At 37.8% G+C, this 19,698-nt stretch overlaps 1 protein-coding gene across 1 annotated transcript in view; it reads left to right on the forward strand.

Moving 5' to 3' along the window:
* TENM1 (teneurin transmembrane protein 1) overlaps positions 1 to 19,698 on the forward strand; it is a 703,022-nt gene that overhangs the window by 510,019 nt on the left and 173,305 nt on the right. Inside the window, exons 13-15 of the mRNA XM_045852186.1 lie at positions 7,990 to 8,175; positions 9,963 to 9,986; positions 12,634 to 12,780. Of these exons, the coding sequence (XP_045708142.1) occupies positions 7,990 to 8,175; positions 9,963 to 9,986; positions 12,634 to 12,780 (357 nt within the window). The remainder of the gene's footprint in view (positions 1 to 7,989; positions 8,176 to 9,962; positions 9,987 to 12,633; positions 12,781 to 19,698) is intronic.

A 19,698-nucleotide genomic window follows, 5' to 3' on the forward strand; every position in this document is an offset into this window, starting at 1 on the left:
ATGTAACCTTTATTTATGACTGGATCTCTTTTATGTTGTTGAAGTATCCAGTGAGTTCCTTGAGCATCCTTATAACCTGTGTTTTGAACTCTGATAGCTTGCTTATCTCCACTTTGTTTAGTTCTTTAGCTGAAGTTTTTTTGTTGTTGTCGGTCTTTAATTTGCACCATATTTCTTTGTCTTCTCAATTTGGCAGCCTCCTTGTGTTTGTTTCTGTGTATTAGGTAGAGCAGCTTTGACTCTCTGTCTTAGTAACATGGCCTATTGTATAAAAGTGCACCTGTAAGTTGTATGGGGCAGAGCATTAGGCAATCACTTGGGTGGGGCAACCTGTCACCACTCTGTGGCTGTTTTTGGGTGGGCTCGGAAAGGAAACAGTGCTGAGGCCTGACCTCTGGAATTTTGCCCAGGTTGAAGCTGTCTCCCAGCACTCACCCTATTGCCCTTCTCTTCAATTTCTTCCTGTATGCCACTGGTGCCCTTCTATCTGTTGCCCTGTTGATGAATCCCAGAGCAGGTGGGTCTACTAAAGTCCTAAGTCAGTTCCAGACCCTTAAAGAGGATTTTCCTGAGAATCCTGCAGTTTCTTCTATCACCCCAACCCCCACTGGTTTTTGCAGCCAGAAATTAAGGGGACTTGTCTTTCTGGAACTCTGAGCTGGGTGGTCTGGTGTGAGACTGGGATCATGCTCTTGAGGTATCCCTTCCAATTTTTATCCACCACACATGGGTATGGGACCACCTGCTCCACATGTCCACACCTCTCCATGCATCTCCACGTTTCTGACCCTCCTGCCTGTCAGGATGATTGTCACTTATTTAAATCCTTGGTTGTCAAGCTTCCATACTACTCCTTTTTCTAATGAATCTGGGTGTTTTGTAGTCTAGTTGTAATTTTTGCTATAGTTGTAAAGTGTGTTTACCTATGCCTCCATCATGATTGGAAGTCATAACCAGTGTTTTGTCCTCTATATCTGGTAGATTGCTTGTGTCCATTTTGTTTAGTTCTTGTTCTGGAGTTTTGGTTATTCTTTTGTTTGGAATATGTTTCTTTGTGTCCTCATTCTGGCTGCCTCCCTATGCTTGCTTCTGTGTATTAGGTAGAGCTGCTACATCTTCTGGTCTGGTAGAATGTCCTTATATAAATGGTGCCCTATAGGGCCCAATGGAGCAGCCTCCCTGGTCACCTGAGCCGGGCACTTCATATGAATCCCCAGTATGGATTCTGTGTACCCTCCTGTCATAATTGAGCCTTGATTGCTGTTGGCATGTGAGTGGGAGGCATTTTCCCCCAGGCTAATCAGCTGTAAGGACTGGAAGCAACTACAGCAGAAAAGCTGCTGTGTAGGGGTCAACCTCGTGAAGCAGGACTTAACTTCATCAAGGTTCTGGTGCCTAATGAGTCAGGCCCTTGAGTGTGTCACTCATAGAGGATGTTGGGTGTGCTCTGGTGTGGTTTGAAACTGTCCACTAAGTGCACTGGCTCTGGGGCCTCTTGGGAAGTGCAGGCCAAGATCTGCCACAAACTTGACCTGCCTGGGGACACCTGGCATGAGCTACAAAATGATCTACAGATGGTCACTACTTGTACTAGGCTTGGAGGCTAAGCTATGAATTCAGACAAGCTGCTGCTAGTGCCAGGCCTAGGGACACTTACCAAAAGGTATGGGGCTCACTGAGGCCAGATGCTGCTTGTTTGGGGTTTGTGAATATTTGAGAGATTTTAGGAAAGTCCAAAGCAGGCTGTTTGTATTGAAAAGGGACTGGAAACAGCTTCATTGAGTCTACAAGTTGGATGGGGTGGGGTGAGGTCTAAGGGAATCACTAGCTTGGGGCAAAAAGTGTTATCCAGGTTGATGGAGACTCAGATATGGCACCTCTATGTGCCTGCAGGGAAGGGGCCCAACAGAGGAGCAATGGCTTCTGCCAGCACTTCTGTTTGGGAGAATGCTGCCCCTCCAGAACTTGCCTCAAAGCCAGACAATTTGGTTCCTCCCTGTATGTCCCTGGCACCTTTTGAGCTGCTGCTCCAGTGCTGGAGTCCTTGCTTGGCCCCTTACAAGGGACACCTATGACTCAAAGCCCTCTCACTCATTCAACTATACAGGCCCTGCTGGTTTTCACAGCCAAAAGTTACGGGGACATCTCTTTCTGGCACTGGAACCCTGGGCTGAGGGGATTGACATAGGGCTGAGATCCCTTGCTTTTCATGGGGCATCTCTGCAGCTGAGATACCCCTCCTGATTTTTAACCACCACAGATGGATATGGGACCTGCCCCTCATCTTTGTCTCCACCCCTCCTACTAGACTCAATGTGGTTTCTTCTGTATCTCCTTAGTTATAGGGAGTGTGTTCAACTATACACCAGGTGATTCTGAATGATAACTCTTCTGTAGTTTAGTTGTAATTTTGATACGGTCATGGGAGGATGCATGTACCACATTTAACTACTCCATCATCTCGACCAGAAGCCATAACTTATTAAATATATATTTGCTTAGTATGTAGCCATCTTGCTAATTTCACATATTCTAATAATTTGTCTCAATGGTTTCTTTTTGTTGTTGGCACATAATCATACTATCTGAATAATAGTGGTATTTATTCATCCCTTGTTCATTTTTATACCTTTTTTTATATTATTGCACTGGTTAGAACCTGTAGAATTATGTTGTATAGAAATGATTAGCCCTGGCCAGTGTGGCTCAGTTGGCTAGAGTGTCATCCCATAGCACGAGGGGTCACAAGTTTGATTCCCAGATGGGTCACATACCCAGGGTGCAGGCTCAATCCTCGATCTGGGCCTGTGGGAAAAAGCAACTGATCGATGTTTCCCACATCAGTTTCTTTGACTCTCTGTCTTTCTCTTCTTTCCTCTCTCTAGATGCAATGAAAAAATGCCCTCATGTTTGGATTGAAAAAAATAAATTAAAATTACAGTCATCTTTTCTCAGTTTCAATAACAAAAAAAATTCAACATGTCTAATAATAATGATGTTTGCTGTGGGTCTTTTGTAACTAATGTTTATCAGATTAAAGTATCTTCTAGTCTTAGTTTGCTATAATTTTTTATCATGAATACATGTTTAGTATCTTATCAAATACTTATTATTTATCTATTGAGATAATCATATGCTTTTTCTCTTTTATTCCATATATGGATATTATATTTATTGATATTCAAATTTTTAAAAATTTTGCTTTCCTAAAATAAACACAAATTGGTCAATATTTTATGTCATATAATGCTAGATTTCTTATATTTTGCTTAGTATTTTTGCATCCATATTTATGAGATTGGCCTGTTTTTTTAATAATATCCTCGTCTGAATTTTATATTAAGGTTTTGCTGGCCTCGTAAAGCATATTGTAAAGTGTTTTCTCTTTTTCTGTTCTTGGAAAAGTTTGTTCAAGACTGGCAGTTTTTCACATTTCAATGTTTGGTATATTTACAAGTGAAGTCATCTGTGACTGTCTGTGGGAATATTTTTCATTGTGCCATAGGGTTCTTTAGAAACTATTCAGCTTCCTTTTTTTTCTTGTGTTTATTACTCTAAGTTGTTCTAGGAATTTGTCCATTTCATTGAAATTTTCCAATGTATTGACAAACAATTTTGTAATATCCTCTTGTGTTGTTTTATGTCTGTAGTATGTATAGCGATGTCATCTTATCTATTCTTGATATTGGTTATTTGGGATTATGTATTTGTTCTTGATCAGGGGTATATCAGTTTTATTGGTCTGTGCAAATTATCAACTATTGCTTTCTATAGTGTATTTATTCCTATTAAGTTAATTTTAGCTTTCATAATTATTCTTTTCTTCCTTTTATCCTCTTTGAGTTTACTTTGCTCTTCTAATTTTGTATAATAAAAGCTTGGGTCATTGTCAACTGATTTTTTTCTACCTTATAAATTTTTCTATAAACATGGATTGAGTTATATTGCACAAATTTTGACATGTGGTACCTTCATTCTCATTTATTTCAAAATACCTTCTAATTTTCATGATTATTTCTTCTTTGTCCCGTAGTTTATTCAAAACTGTATTTCTTAATTTCCAAATATATGTGGACTTCATAGTTATCTTTTGTTACTGATTTCAAGTTTAATTCTATACTGGGCAAAGAACATGCTATAAATAATTTTGATACTTTGAAATATGTTGAGACTTGCTTTATAGCCCAAAATATGGTCCATAGTTGTAAGTGTTCCATGTGTACTTGCTGGTTATTTATGACAGTGCTGGTTATATGTCAATTACATCAAATTTGTTAATCATGTTCCTCAAAATCCATCTATTTTCTGATTTGTCTGTTCTATCAGTAAATGAAAAGATGACATTAAGGTCTCTATAATTGTAAAGTTGTCTTTCTTTCTCTTTTTAAAGATTTCATTTATTCATTTTTAGAGAGAGGGGAAGGGAAGGAGAAAGAGAGGGAGAGAAACATTAATGTGTGGTTGCCTCTCACTCTTCCCCTACTGAAGACCTGGCCCACAGCCCAGGCATGTGCCCTGAATTGGGATCAAACTGGCAATCCTTTGGTTCACAGCCCACGCTCAAACTGAGCTACACCGGCCAGGGTGCTTTTTCTCTTTTGTTCCTTCGATTTTTCTTCAAATATTTGGCTTGATGTTTTCTTCAATATTGAAAATATCTTCGCCATTATATAGTCAAATATTTTTTTCTGTACCCATAAGCATGACAAAAGCTCGGCCAGGTCTGAGTCTTCCAGCTGCCTCCAAGAAAGCTGACAGACACAGAGAGAAGAAAAGCATCCATGAATGTCAGGCTCACCTCTCTGGGTTTTCTTTGTCTCCTGGAACTTGGCCCAATAATTCTTTACTCTTTTGTGAACTCCAGTAATATCTAACAGATTTTTAAATACTTTTTGTCTAGATATATTCATCAGGAAAGAACAGTAAAAATTTCTTAGGTCACCAGAAACAGAATTCTACCTTTAAATTTTTATATGCATACTTGATATAGTATCTCTTACCCTATTCCTGAATACTTCAGGCTTTAGAAATATTTCACTCAATGCACTTCATCACACATAGTATTAGGTAGTATTTTATTTCAGTGTTATTTTCTAACCCCCAACTTTTATTATTATTATTATTATTATTATTATTATTATTGTTGTTGTTGTTGTTGTTGTCATTGCTTTCTTGCTATCTTTCTGGGATAGTGGATAGTTTATTAGTCTCCACCTCACTAATATTCCAGCCTTTCAAAGATCCCGTTTTCTTCAGGAGTTTTAGTCCAATTCCCCCTGAAATGGTCCAAAGACCTCATCTCTTTTCCCTTTGTGGACATAAATAATGCAGCCCCTGGTTATTACACATCAAGGCTGCCAGAGGGTTAATTTATATGATTACATTTTTGGCTGTTAGCAACATTTTTGCTTCTGGCACTTGAGAATTTCTGTGTTGTGATCTAAGACATGCTATTTTTAAAATTATTACATTATATTCAACATTTCTAAGGGTTTATATTGAGATGGATTAAGGATAGCCCAGTCTGCCATTTTGCTGATACTGTTCATCTAGTCCTATTACTTTTTAGGAAATCACCAGAATGATGCATTCTTGTAGGCCTAAAAAATTAATAGTTGTATAAAGCAATAAAGGAAAATTTTTATCTCAAATAGTTTCAGTTAGCTCTGGCCTGATTGGGTCTGACAATTTAACTTCATATCTTAGAAAGGTGCTTTTAGTTCAGCTTTTAGTGTCTTGGGGAGGTCATTAATGGAGCATAAGTACAATCTCAGGTTCACTACAAGAATTAAAATGACAAATCCAGATTATCAAACAGAGATTCAGAACCAAGATATAGAGAGTAGGTGCTATTTCAAGATTGACCTACTTGAACTACCATTTATTATACCAATCACTCCTTTTTTGTATTTTCTGGGACCTGGACTTTTCTTACAACTTTGGTGGTCATGCACACAGGTTTCCAGTCACTTTTTCCATTTACCCATTCCTATCTTGCTTTACAACTACCACTTTGTCAGTACAACTCTTCCTAAAGTCACCCACAATTTCCATCTTGTTAAATCCAATGGGTACGTCTCTGCCTATGTGTTACTTGATCTATCAGCAATATACAAGTAACTACTCCCTTCTTATAAAAGTGTCCCCTTTGGGCTATAGTTATACCACAATCTCCTGGGTTTTCTTCAGTCACTCACTGCCTTCTCCCTCCCAGTCTCCTTTGATGGTTCCTCCTTTTTCCACTTTATCTTTAAATCATGGGCTACCTCAGGGCTCATTTTTGAGGCTCTTCTATTCTTTGTTCTTTAGGATATCATCCAGTCTCATGCTTTTAATATCACCTGTATGCTAATAATTGCAAATTTCATATTTCCAACTCAAGCCTCTCAAATTTCTATCTTTCTGCTTAATTGATATCTTCATTTGGCTATTAATACATTTTCTCAAAGATAATCTATTAGCTCTTCCACCCTTATTCCTTTTTATAAATATTTTATTTATTTATTTTTAGAGAGAGGGAGAGAGAAGTGGGGAGGAAGGGTGAGAAACATCAATGTGTGGTTGCATCTTAAGTGCCCCCATCTGGGGACCTGGCCCACAACCCAGGCATGTGACCTGACTGGGAATCAAAACAGCAACCTTTTTCTACCTTTATTGTTAAATGGCAGCATTATCCACCCAGTTGTTTAAGCCAAAACTTTTATTTTTCCCTTTCCTTCATTCCCCATATCCAATCATGAGGAAGAAATCCTGTCAGTTCTACCTCCAAATATATTTCAAATATGCCCAGTGGTCCTATTAAGTGTAAATATTATTACTGTCATTATGTAGTTACATAAGCAAGGATTAAGACAGTATGTTAGTAATTTGCCTAAGGGTACACAGCTTTTATGTAGAGGAATCCTTATTTCAGATCCAGTATTCTTCCTATGAGACCTTCACCCTCAAAGATTATTTTTGAATGAATTAGCAAATAGATCTAGATAGTAATAAAATCCATAACCATGGTTTTATCAGAGAAACATTCTCTCCTACTGAAAAATAACTCTGCTATCTATAGAGTAGAAACCTTTGTTACAAAGAAAAAGCTTTGTTACATGTAAGATAGGGTAATATTGATATCATCTCATGCCAATACCTCCTAATACATAAAACCAGTTTCAAAATTTAAGACTATGGAAGACAGACAACTTGGCTTCCAGAACTCCCTCTTTTTCTTTTAAGGATATATGGCCAATTATACCCAAAACCTGTTGCATCTTTTTCTGTAGGCTTTTATCTCCCTTCTCCTCCTCCAGCAAAGGTATTCAGTCAAGCAAAAGGCTTGCCAAACTTGTATTTTGGCTTCTCCACTGTCATAATTTTATTAATAATCAACACTTCTCAACAAAGAGTCAAGGGGACAGAGGAGAGAACCTCAGCAGGGCCATTGTATACCTTGATGATATAAACTAAATATTGGGTGACATTTGGAGATAAGAAGACTGTATATTTTAACCAAGCAGAAATCATTTAAAATGCTTGAAATAAATGCAAATATTGTTAGTAGGATCAGGGAAACCAGTTGAGTATCATCATTGGCAGCTTTACCTTTTGTATATGATAAAATTAATTAGAAAGTTATCTTTTCAGTTGTAGAACCTCTCTTCCTGAATGAAGTTAGGGCACTATTTCAGTTTGTGTATTTTGCACCCCCCAACATTATTTGTGATCTTAAAGAATGTTTGGTGAAACCACTTGACTTTTTTTGGCATTAACTTCATTTCTAAGCCTTGAATGACATTATCACTTTATGAACTTCTCCAAATCAATTTGAATTAGAGTTTATTTTATACTTCGAGACTTAATGATCTTTTTTAATGAACTTCCCTTGTGCATTCCTCAAGTGCTAGAGGTCTTTGTGACATTTTGGTAATTCTAGTGTCTTTGGACACAGTAGATTCTAGTTTTAATAAAATATGTGAGTGTATCTTCTTTGAATCCCCACAGAGCTCTGTACCCTGGAGTGTGGTAACCATGGAGTCTGCTCAAGGGGAATTTGTCAATGCGAAGAAGGCTGGGTAGGACCCACATGTGAAGAACGTTCCTGTCATTCTCACTGTGCTGAGCATGGTCAATGCAAAGATGGAAAATGTGAGTGTAGCCCTGGATGGGAAGGTGACCACTGCACAATTGGTAAGTGCCACCATACTTTAAACAAAGTAAATTAGATTAATTGAGAAATGCAATGTAGTGAGTCAATCACCAGGATTGTCATAGAATTTGAGGTTGAAGGAGAGAAGGAGAAGGATTAGCCATAGTTTGAAAGTTTCATTAACTGAGAAGTTTCCTCTTTGGTTGATAATATCTTTTTTTTGGGGGGGGTGTACTATAATTTTTATTTTACTCATTTTACAGATGAAGAAACTGTCATACAGAGAAATGAAATCATTTTCCCAAGAGCATGTAGGTAGGAAGTACTAGGGGTAGGAATGAAACACGGACAGTGTGGCTCCAAGGGTCTGCCCTTAACCACCACATCACATTTATAGTCCCTTGATTCTGTGATCATAGACCTGAAACAATGATTTCCATTGGTTGATAGTATCTTATTTCTTGTGTCATTTCCTTTCAAGTTACTTCAGTATACCTTTTATTTTCTGCTCTCAAGTACTTGGAGTTACTCAAATGAAAGATGATACATTGGAATAAAGTGTCATTAGTTAATAAGAGAAGTGCCTTTGTTGTGAAGGTAACATCCACTGCCCACTTTTCCTTTTGGAAAGTATAGGTTGTTTCAGTTGAAAGCACTTAGGGGTAATTTCATTAAATAAGACTACTTTAACAGGAGTCATTTGATATCATTAGATGCTGCCTTTAATGTATATGAGGAAGACACTCCTGCCCTACCATCAATAGAACATCTGTGTTGAATTGCTTATCGGATAGCATAGAGAGTTTGTACTGAGCCATCCACCCTCTGTTATCCCTTGTCACCAATTTCACTAATTTTCAGCATGCTGCCTCTGAGATCAATCTGTGGGTGTGAGAAAGCCTATGTAATAATCTGTCATGTGGTCTTCACACTATAAAAACCACTAATAATAATGAAGGTTTCACTTTTTAAATACTTTCTTTTTGTGGATAAAACCATCAAAGTACTTGACACATAACACATATCTGCCACAAAGTTTTCCTGCGTATACAGCTAAGGAAAGTGGGTCACCGAGTCTTCCAATGGCATACCATAAACACGCAGAAAATTCAGGTATAGCAAAGGCAAGCATGGGGGTCTGGATACCCAGTGCATTGTTTGTGGGCTTTGTGCCCCCTCTAGACTGTACTACAGCTTCTGATTTCAGGTGAAAGTATTTTGTTATAATCGTTGGAACCTGCCAAAGAAATGTATAATACAGGTAATATATATAATATAATCTTAATAAACTGTGTTACTGCTCTGCTAAAGGTACAGTAAGTGTTGTTCTGTGACTATGGAAAATATTTCAGATTCTTTAAAAAGGTGGTGAGGGGTGAGATTCAGATGCAGCTTAAGTAATTACATTCCTGCACTACAGTAAGTTTATTGCCTTCAATAAGAGGATTTAAATATTGTGATGATTACTAAAGGTGGTTACTCCAGAACTTCCTTCTAAAGATAGTGCTAATAAGAAGTTCTAGCTAGTGCTCTTTCACAAAAGTTATTACTGAAATGTAAAAATGCAGTTCTTATACTTTTAATGAAATATGACACTTTTTTAGGAAGCCTAATAGAGTTTCTTGTAGAAAAGCCATTAATTATCTTTCCAACAGAAAATATGATTCCCAAACTACACAGACCAGTGTACCAACTCTTGAGCCGCAGGCATTCAGCAGTTCACAGTTTGTTGTTCTCCTTCCAGGCAACAGATGGTAAACCATTAGTACATGTTGTATAGCTTTGGTCTCCCAGAAATTCATTTAATCACTCTTTTCCCCCTTTTTAGCTCACTACTTAGATGCTGTCCGAGGTAAGATTTTTTCCTCACTAGTTTTATAACAGAAAAATATTTTTTAAAATGTGCATGTGGGAAAGGAAGGGTTGGTGATTTCTTTTCTTCCTTTCACTTTTGGCAGTTCTAAATGTAATATTGTCAAGTTCATGCTATAATAGACTAAAAAGTAATTTGTTTTAACAACATCCAAGCCTCATTTTTGCCATAGTGTGTAATAGATGAATAAGCAGTTTTAAGAACTAGTTTTCCTTGTCTTTGGATTGTCTATGTGTGAGTGTAACACATGCAGGTAATTATGAAATTAAGTAGGTTTAGGCAGACAGTTGAATTTTTCTTTAACATAACAGTATAGCTCTAAGTCCATGTACAGTGTCCTTACAAGGTTAGAGGAATTATCCCTGGATAAGTACTCCATCATTTGTCCCTCCAGGGATCTGCCTTTCCTGGTACCTTTCATTACCTCAGCCTCAGAAGGCTGACTACATTCCAAATGATTCCTAAATCCTTTTATCCTTTGTATATCCATGAGAATGGAACTAGATGAATGGAACAAGATATATTCCTTTCTTAAGCCTATATATTATTCATCTTATACCACTTCTTGAGGACTCATACATATACACATAGTCATGTGCCACATTATGATGTTTCAGTCAACAACAAACCAAAATACAACAGCGGCCCCAAAAGATTTTAATGCAACCAAAACATTCCTATCACCTAATGACATCAAAACTGTCATAATATCATAGCACATATATTACTCACTTAAACAAAAAAACCTACACTGTAAGCCACATAAGATTATAACACATACAATTACAGTAGTAGGCTATACAATCTAGCTTTGTGTAAGTATACTCAATGATGTCTCACAACATTGCCTAATGACACATTTCTCAGAACGTATCCCCGTTATTAAGCATCTGGTGACTGTGTGCGCGCGCGCACACACACACACACACACACACACACACACACATACACACACACAAAACAGTTGGTCCTCCCTATCTGTGGGTTTCATATCCACAGATTCAACCAACCGCCAATTCAAAATGTAGGGTGGGGCAAAAGTAGGTTTACAGATGTTCATATGGAAAACAATACAGTAATTAATAAATAATAATACAAAAATAAACTGTGTTTCATGTACTCACAACCGTAAACCTACTGTTGGCCCACACTGTATTAGGAAACAAAAATTCTAGAAAGTTGATTCCTAAATAATGCAGTATAACAACATTTACATAGGATTTACATAGTATTAGGTATTATAAGTAACCCAGAGATGATTTAAAGTACATAGGAGGATGTGCATAGTTCCCATGCAAATATAATGCCATTTTATATAAGGGACTTGAGCATCCTCAGTTTTTGGTACTGCCGGGGCTCCTGGAACCAATTCTCCACAGATACCAAGGAACAAGTATATATATAACCTTTTGATATTTTCTAACAGCCATCTGCCACGTCATTTTAAAGATGTTTTTCCTTCCTCTGGTCTATTGATACTTGCTTGGAAAACCATTTGAAAGGAACACTGTGTTGCATGTACAGATTTAAAAACAAAAAAAAACTTTCTTTTTCCCTTTGTACTTATGGAATTTTCTTACAAAGAAAATGAAAAAAATATATATTGAAAGGACTATCTCCAGTAAAATCCAGATCTGGTCCTGTATTGCTACTGGGGAAATTTCGACAAGTTCTATGCCTTTATCACTATCTCTGTTCCTCTTCCTGCTTAGCACTTGGTATATGCACAGTTATCCTTTGGAATACCCTAACTCTGAATTACTGGTAGAAAGGGTAGGGTATCCCTGAGAAATGAAAAGTCTACACAAAGACCATTGCTAGTGTTTGTGGTTTATCAATGGATGGAAGTCATTTAAGTGAGCATAACAATTTTCTCTTCACTAAGTGTATCCAGTTATCCTCTAGAATTCCAAATGTCTAAATTTGGCAGGTATTAATTCTATAATCATTTGTTGAACACTTACTACAGGCATAATATTATGCCAGCTTCTGAAAGAGATACCAGATAAGTAAAAAAAAAAAAATCATTCTTTAGCCCTAAGATTAATATCAATCTTACAGAAAAAACTGAATAGATGTAAAGCAACTGTAGCAATTTTTATGGTACCACAAGGGCAAATGCTTAATGGTAAGGTTTGAACCGTATCCCACATACCTAAGTCCTAAAGTCATACATCCCAAGGAAAAAATCCACACAGACTAGAAGTAGTTAGGGGATGTTTCTCTTCATAGAAACTGCTACCTTTTCCAAACTTACTGGCCATGACTATATACAACACCATCCACCCAATTTTGATTGAGATGAGGAAATGCATTTTTCAAAAAGAAACACAAAACATGTTTTGTCCACCTCACAGTTTTCCTTGTATCTAAACCAGAGGCTGGGAATTGGGGTTAGCATTAATAATGCTTAATTGGCTCTCCAAGGAAAAGCACAGCAGAGTAAGGGATAACAAGTTCCCTGGGAAGTTTGGGTAAGCAAGCAAGCTCCTCTTCCATTTATTCAACACCTCATCTGAATAGAGCACAGATGATTCAATGCTTCCCTATAGGGAGATAGATACAGCAGTATTGGTCAATCCCACTCTGATTTCTCTGTGACTGTTACTCTCTGCTGTTGTTTCAGATGGCTGCCCGGGGCTCTGCTTCGGAAATGGGCGATGCACTCTGGATCAGAATGGTTGGCACTGTGTGTGTCAGGTGGGTTGGAGTGGGACAGGCTGCAATGTTGTCATGGAAATGCTTTGTGGAGATAACTTGGACAATGATGGAGGTAAGTCATTTATAAAATATTCGTATAAGAAAGAAATAGCCCAGACTCTAGCACAGTGATAACCAGTCTGGCTGAGAGTGAAAACTAGGAATCCTTAGTATAAACAATATTGAGTTATATGAGATCATACTATTTTTTTAAATCTCAATTTATTGAAAATGCACTGTGATCAGGCAATACTCCAAACTCTTTGCATTCATTATATCTCATTTAATTCCCATACCAACACTATGAGGGGCGGCACTATTAGGGAAAACTAATGCTTGGAATGGCGATGGTAAATGACATTTCCAAGGTCACACAACTAGAAAGTAACAGAACCAAGATTCCAATTTAAGGATATATGACTTGAGAGTCTGTTTTTGTAACTACTGCAACCACAGAGCTTCCCATACCTATGACATTTACTATGAACCAAATTAAATCTGCATACCCATGTCCAAAATGTCAGATGCTACTGTAGCTTGCACTATCTGGAAGGTGAAATAGTTTTCTTTGTTGCTGGTTATTTAGAGATTCCTCTTGTGTCTCTACCTTTTAGTAATACTTTATATCTTTCAAAGGACACAACATCAACACAATTCACAGTAGAACTGTTATATTCAATTCAAGAACTACAAACAAAAATAAAATAAAATAAAATAAAATAAAAAGAGTTGCATATGATGTTTCAAAAAGCTGTTTGTGGCCCCAACCGAGTAGCTCAGTTGGTTGGTACATCATCTCGTATACCAAAAGGTTGTGGGGTTCAATTCCTGGGCAGGACACACACCTAGATTTCAGGTTTGATCCTCAGTCAGGGTGCGTATGGCAGGCAACCAATTGATGTTTCTGTCTCTCCCTGCTACCTCTCTCCAAATCAGTAAGCATATCCTCAGGTGAGGATTAAAAAATACAATAAAAAGCCATATGTGGCTCTTAAGTGTCAAAGTAACCGCTTCTGTTTTAGTCAAGCAAACAAAATCACCTTATACATTGAACAACTGGACATCAAAACAGCTCAAATCACCTCTAAATGAGCCTCAAACAACAAATTCACACTTTCCTATTACTTTCTACTCAAGAAGACATAAGAATAACAGAAAACTTCCTTTCTAATTTTTGTATATTAGCTTAAAATCAAGTAGATTATTAAATCTGACTCCTCAGTGTTGTATACTGCTTAAACAATTATATACCTTGTTGTTTGAATGCAAACATGGGGTTTAAATCAGTATGGTAGCAATCATAATTCAAGCACCAAATTGGGTGTGACTTTCCTCCTTGACTTATCCTGGCTAGTAGGTTACCTTAAAAAGTTTTAAGACTTCATGAATTGTATGTGGAAGCAACTTTGTGATTAAGAGAACAGGACTTTGGAGATAGATTTTCTGGGTTGAAATACAAGCTCTGCTATGTACTTCCCGGCTATATGATTTGGGAAAAGTTAATTCATGTGAACTATTCAAAAGACGATAAATTATACCACTCTCCCCCCTCCACTCACACACATAAACATACAATAAACTAAGGGTAACAGACCATTTTCTGACAAGATTGTTTACCACCTATCTAAATTGAAGTTTTTGTTTGGGAAGCCAGAGTGAGATTTTCAATTAAATGTTACAGTAATCAATTATTTACTTGACTTTTATGGTCCTCCAAGACTTATCTTTTCCTTCCTTTACTTCCTGATCATTATATGCTTCTTTACCTGGTGAGCCCTCTCCTCTATACTCTTCATTCTCAGTCTATCATTTAAGTCCCAACTCAAGCCATATCTCTTGTGAAACCTCTGACATCCACTGCCCAGTCTCTTCTGGTGCTTATCACATGCACTACACAATCAAGCACTTAATTATATTCTGTCTATATGAATATGATTTTCTTGTTGCATATTAAGCATGTCCCAGAATCCATAGTTATGTGTTCAATATAATCACGAACAATATTAGGTTGCTTGTATTTGGGATTTACTCCACACAAGGCACTATGCTGAGTCCTTTTTTGTGAATTATTTCATTCAATCCCCATGAGGTAAAACTACTATTAACACTACTTTAAAATTAGGAAACTGAGGTACAGAGAAGTTAAATAACTTGCTCAAGAATATATAACAAGGAAATGATAGATGATAGAGCCAGGGTGTAAGCCTAGGTGGTCTGCCTCATTCCAAACAGGATTTGGGGTAGTAATAGAGATTTCTCAGTTGATATGTTGATTAAAAGGCTTTTGCTCACAAAATATATTAACACTCTATGTGGTTACAATTTCTGACTCAATTAGGGTTGAGCTAAAATAAGTTTCCTGCCTTAATATAGTGCAGCTTGATAAAAATAATTGAATATTTAATTACCAAGCATTTTTATGGCCTCAAGGTTACCTCAAGACAGCCAACATGTTTAATGAATGAATCAATTAAATATTAATGGATTATTAATTCTCAATTGGTGGTATACATAGACACAAATGGTATAAAAGATTTTGCTGAATGTGCATTGACCTCTGAATATTTCTTTAAAATTATGTATCTCATTGGGAATCAAAGACCCCATATGGGTTCAGTCTACTTTTATATTTTTTTACAGCTTTTATTTTTATTATATTTTTCCATTACTATTTAGTCCCCTTATGCCCCCCCACAATCACCATACTGTTGTCCATGTCCATGAGTCCTTTTTCCTTTTTGCTCAATCCCTCCACCCCCAACCCTCCCCCCCCTTAGCTGCCATCCTTTTCCTGCTCTGTCTATGAACCTGTCTCTGTACAATCCCACTGCCAGCATCAGTGTATTTTTATGATTGTTTCTTTACAGAGTATGATGTGGGGGTAGCTCCTTAAAAGTTCCAATTACCATATTTTCTCCTTTAGTAGGATTAAGATGATATTGATTGTAAATAAAGATTTGACTTTATCTTGAGATGGGAAGATGGATTAAATAACCTTTGGAAGCCCCATGACTAAGAGTTTGGACAATAATTCCACTTTTATAATGTTTAAATATTATCCTTAAGAATATCTTAAATGTCCTTCATTTGGTATTTTCAGCTTCCAGCTATCCAGAGTGGCTGGATTCATTTAGTTTACTATGACTAATGATTAATATTTGCATACTTGTTTGTGCATGTGTGCGTGTTAATTAAATCAGAAAGTGCTAATTGAACCTTTTAGAAAAGTGTGGTCCTGATTTTTTCAATGTAATTCTTCAGAAATCTTCCCAATCAAACAAAAAACACCTTTAAGCAGTTGCTTCAAGTACCTGCTATCTGATTACTTCATATTATAGCGATACTTAAAGAATGGCTGTGTTTTTTGCATTCTAATCAGCTCTGAATACTCATTAGTATTGCTGCTACTTCCTGCAGCTTTGACTTTAGTTACACTTTGATTCAATGCATTGTGACTCTTAGTAACTAATTGGGCTGCATTGAATATGTGGGTGACACAACTGGTCTAGGAGCTCCCTAATAGCTCCTTGAAGAGTAAAAACAGAACAGAGAACAAATAACCTTGGATTTTTTAATTAATATGCAAGAAAAGGAAAGGAATCTTACATATTATATATGTATATATAATACACATTTTATATATATACATGAACTAATTACTATAGAAATCACAAACCTATCAGTCAAATGTCTTGACCTCATTTATCTACCATGTACATAACACTGTGCACGGAGGAAGTGACTTAACATCGTGGTGACCACATTTTCATGTGTTAATCACGTGTCCTGATACAGGGTTTGAAAGATATGATAACCATGTATTTATTACATGCACATAAGAATTGACACAGGGAAAAAAGTTTAGAGATTATGTTAACTTAATCAGAATAGCTAAAACAAAGACTAGTGAGGGCAAGCCAGAACTATCAGACAAAGAATATTTTAAAGCTATGATAATTAAAACAAAGTGGTTTTGATGTATGAGTAGACAAATTAGTATAACTGAATAAAAGCTCTGGAACACACCTCAGCACAAATATAAATTTAGTATGTAATAAAACCAGCATCAAAAATTAGTGGGGAAAAGAAGCACCGTGAAATAGTGCTGAGACAAATATTAAAGAAAAGAACCTGGTTCTCTGCTTGGGGCAGTGCGGGAGGCAATTAAGGCTTTCCATCCTCCGCACCCATTGGGTTTCGGCTACCAGGCCCCACAGGAGCTGTAACTCCCCATGGCTAAGGCTGAATGAGAGACCTCCGGACCAGAAACCACTAAGGAGACAAGCTTATCTCCCTGGCAGGAGCCCTTCTTCTGCTTCATGCCTGGCCCCCTTTGCTTGGTCGGTTAGCCAATGATGGAACTTACCTTCTGACTTCTAGCAAGATGGAGGCATAGGTGGACGCACCATACCTCCACGCACAACCAAGATTAGAACAACAACAATTTAGAGGCAGAATAACACCCAGAACTGATAGAGAATTTATCTGAATGGAAGTTGGACAGCCAAGAAGTTGAAGTAGACCCGTTCATCCAGACTGGTAGGAGGAACAGAGAGGAGGAGCCAGGCGGGCACAGGTCGGCAGCGCACGGAGGTCGGGGAGAACTTGGGGCGAACTCGGCACGTAAGCCATTCGGGGTGCACAAGATCGCAGCGGCGGACCCTGAATACGCAAGCAGTGGCTGGCAACCCAGTGAGGCAGCGATTGTGAACCAGGGCAGAGCTCGCAACCCAGGATACCAGAGAAGGGACTGAGATCCCAGGAGAACGGAAATACCGCCATTGTTCCCTCCTGTCCCCGCTCCCGCCCCCACGTATAACGTCACAATCTAGCGACTGGGGTGCCCAACCTCGGTGAACACCTAAGGCTCCGCCCCTCACTGTAACAAGGGTGACCAGACCGGAAAAAAAAAAAAAGGAGAGACTGGGAGAGAGTCATGTGTCCAACAGAAGAACAGATCAATCCCCCAGAACTCAACCTTTTGAGCGACCAAGAAATAGCCAATCTATCAGATGCACAGTTCAAAACACTGGTGATCAGAAAGCTCATGGAATTGGTTGATTTTGGGCGCAAATTAGATGAAAAAATGCAGGTACCATAAAAGAGATGAAGGAAGATGCACGGAGAGCCAATAGTGAAGGGGAGGAAACTGGGTCTCAAAACAATACAGTGGACCAGAAGGAAGAAAGAAACAACCAAGCAGGAAAGCATGAAGAAATAAGAATTCAAAAAAACGAGGAGAAGCTTAGGAGCCTCCAGCACACCTTTAAACGTTCCAACATCCAAATTATAGGGGTACCAGAAGGGGAAGGGAAAAAGCAACAGATTGAGCACGTATTTGAAAAAATAATAAAGGAGAACTTCCCTATTCTGGCAAAGGAAATAGTCTTCCAAGAAATCCTGGAAGCTCAGAGTGTCCCAAAGAAGTTGGACCCAAGAAGAAACACACCAAGGCACATCATAATTACATTAGCCAAGGCAAAAATGAAGGAGAGAATCCTAGAAGCAGCAAGAGATAAGGGGACAGTCACCTACAAAGGAGTTCCTATCAGACTGTCAGCTGATTTCTCAAAAGAAACCTTACAGGCAAGAAGGGGCTGGAAAGAAATATTCCAAGTCATGAAAGACAAGGACCTACATCCCAGATTACTCTATCCAGCAAAGCTCTCATTTAGAATGGAAGGGCAGATAAAGTGCTTCTCAGATAAGGTCAAGTTAAAGGAGTTTATTATCACCAAGCCCTTATTTTATGACATGTTAAAGAGACTTATCTAAGAAAAGAAGATAAAGAAAAAACATGTATAGGTAAAGGACAGCAAACTCACAATGATTAACAACCACACCTAAAGCAAAACCAAAAGAAACCAAGCAAACAACTAGAACAGGAACAGAACCACAGAAATGGAGATCACATGGAGGGTTAGCAACAGGGGGGTGGGAGGAGGAGAGAGCGGGAAAAGGTACAGAGAATAAGTAGCATAGAATGTAGGCTGAAAATAGATAGGGGGAGGGTAAGAATAGTATGGGAAATGTAGAAGCTAAAGAACTTATAAGTATGACACATGGACATGAACTAAAGGGGGAAATGTGTATGGGAGAGGGTGTACAGGGTGGAGGGGAGTGAAGGGGGGAAATGGGACAACTGTAATAGCATAATCAATAAAATATATTTAAAAAAAGAAAAGAACCCTAGATTTTCAAGTCATACCATATTCCAAAATATAAGATAAATAAAAACACTCCAGCTGATTAATGAGTTAAAGGTACAAGGAAACTCCAACACAATTAGAAGAAAATGTCAGGGACAGATCTCAAAATGGGAAGGGACATTAAACATAAAAAAGCAAGGAAAAAACCACAATAGGAAACAAATGGTAAAGTGCACTTCATAAAAATATCTAATTTCTTGATGTTGTTTGGATAAGTGTATAGACCACCCAATATCCAACTACTTGGAGATATCACAATCAGTACTACCGGCTATATAGCCATTAGTCACATGTGACTATTTTAATTTACCTTAAATAACATTATATATTCAGTTTCTCATTTGTACTGGCCACATCTCAAGTGCTCAGTATCACATGAGGCTAGTGACCACAGTATTAGTGCAGGTCTGGAGCATTCCTGTAATTGGGGGAAGTTCTATTGGATAGCACTGATTCACATGTTTGACTAAAATGTTTTCCTTTCAGGGAAACATACAGAGTTGTATACCCAGTGTTTCATTTATTCATTACTACTTTGTGCCGAGTATTATGTCTGGCACTGAGGAGAAAATGACAAGCAAGAGAAGTTTCTGGACCTGGCCAGCATAGCTCAGTTTGTTGGAGCATCATCCCTTAGATTTTATCTGGAAAAATTGTCAAGGAAATTTAAAAGATTCAGAATAATAGTTTTTAATCCAAATGGCCCTTTTTCCCTCTGATCTTTTAAGTAGTTGTCACATGCTTGTCCAAGCTTCCCTGGTATGAACTCTTCCAGTGGTCCA

Source organism: Phyllostomus hastatus, unplaced genomic scaffold (genome assembly GCF_019186645.2).
Source record: "Phyllostomus hastatus isolate PE091 unplaced genomic scaffold, TTU_PhHast_1.1 phas_contig_90, whole genome shotgun sequence".
Classification (NCBI taxonomy): domain Eukaryota; kingdom Metazoa; phylum Chordata; class Mammalia; order Chiroptera; family Phyllostomidae; genus Phyllostomus; species Phyllostomus hastatus.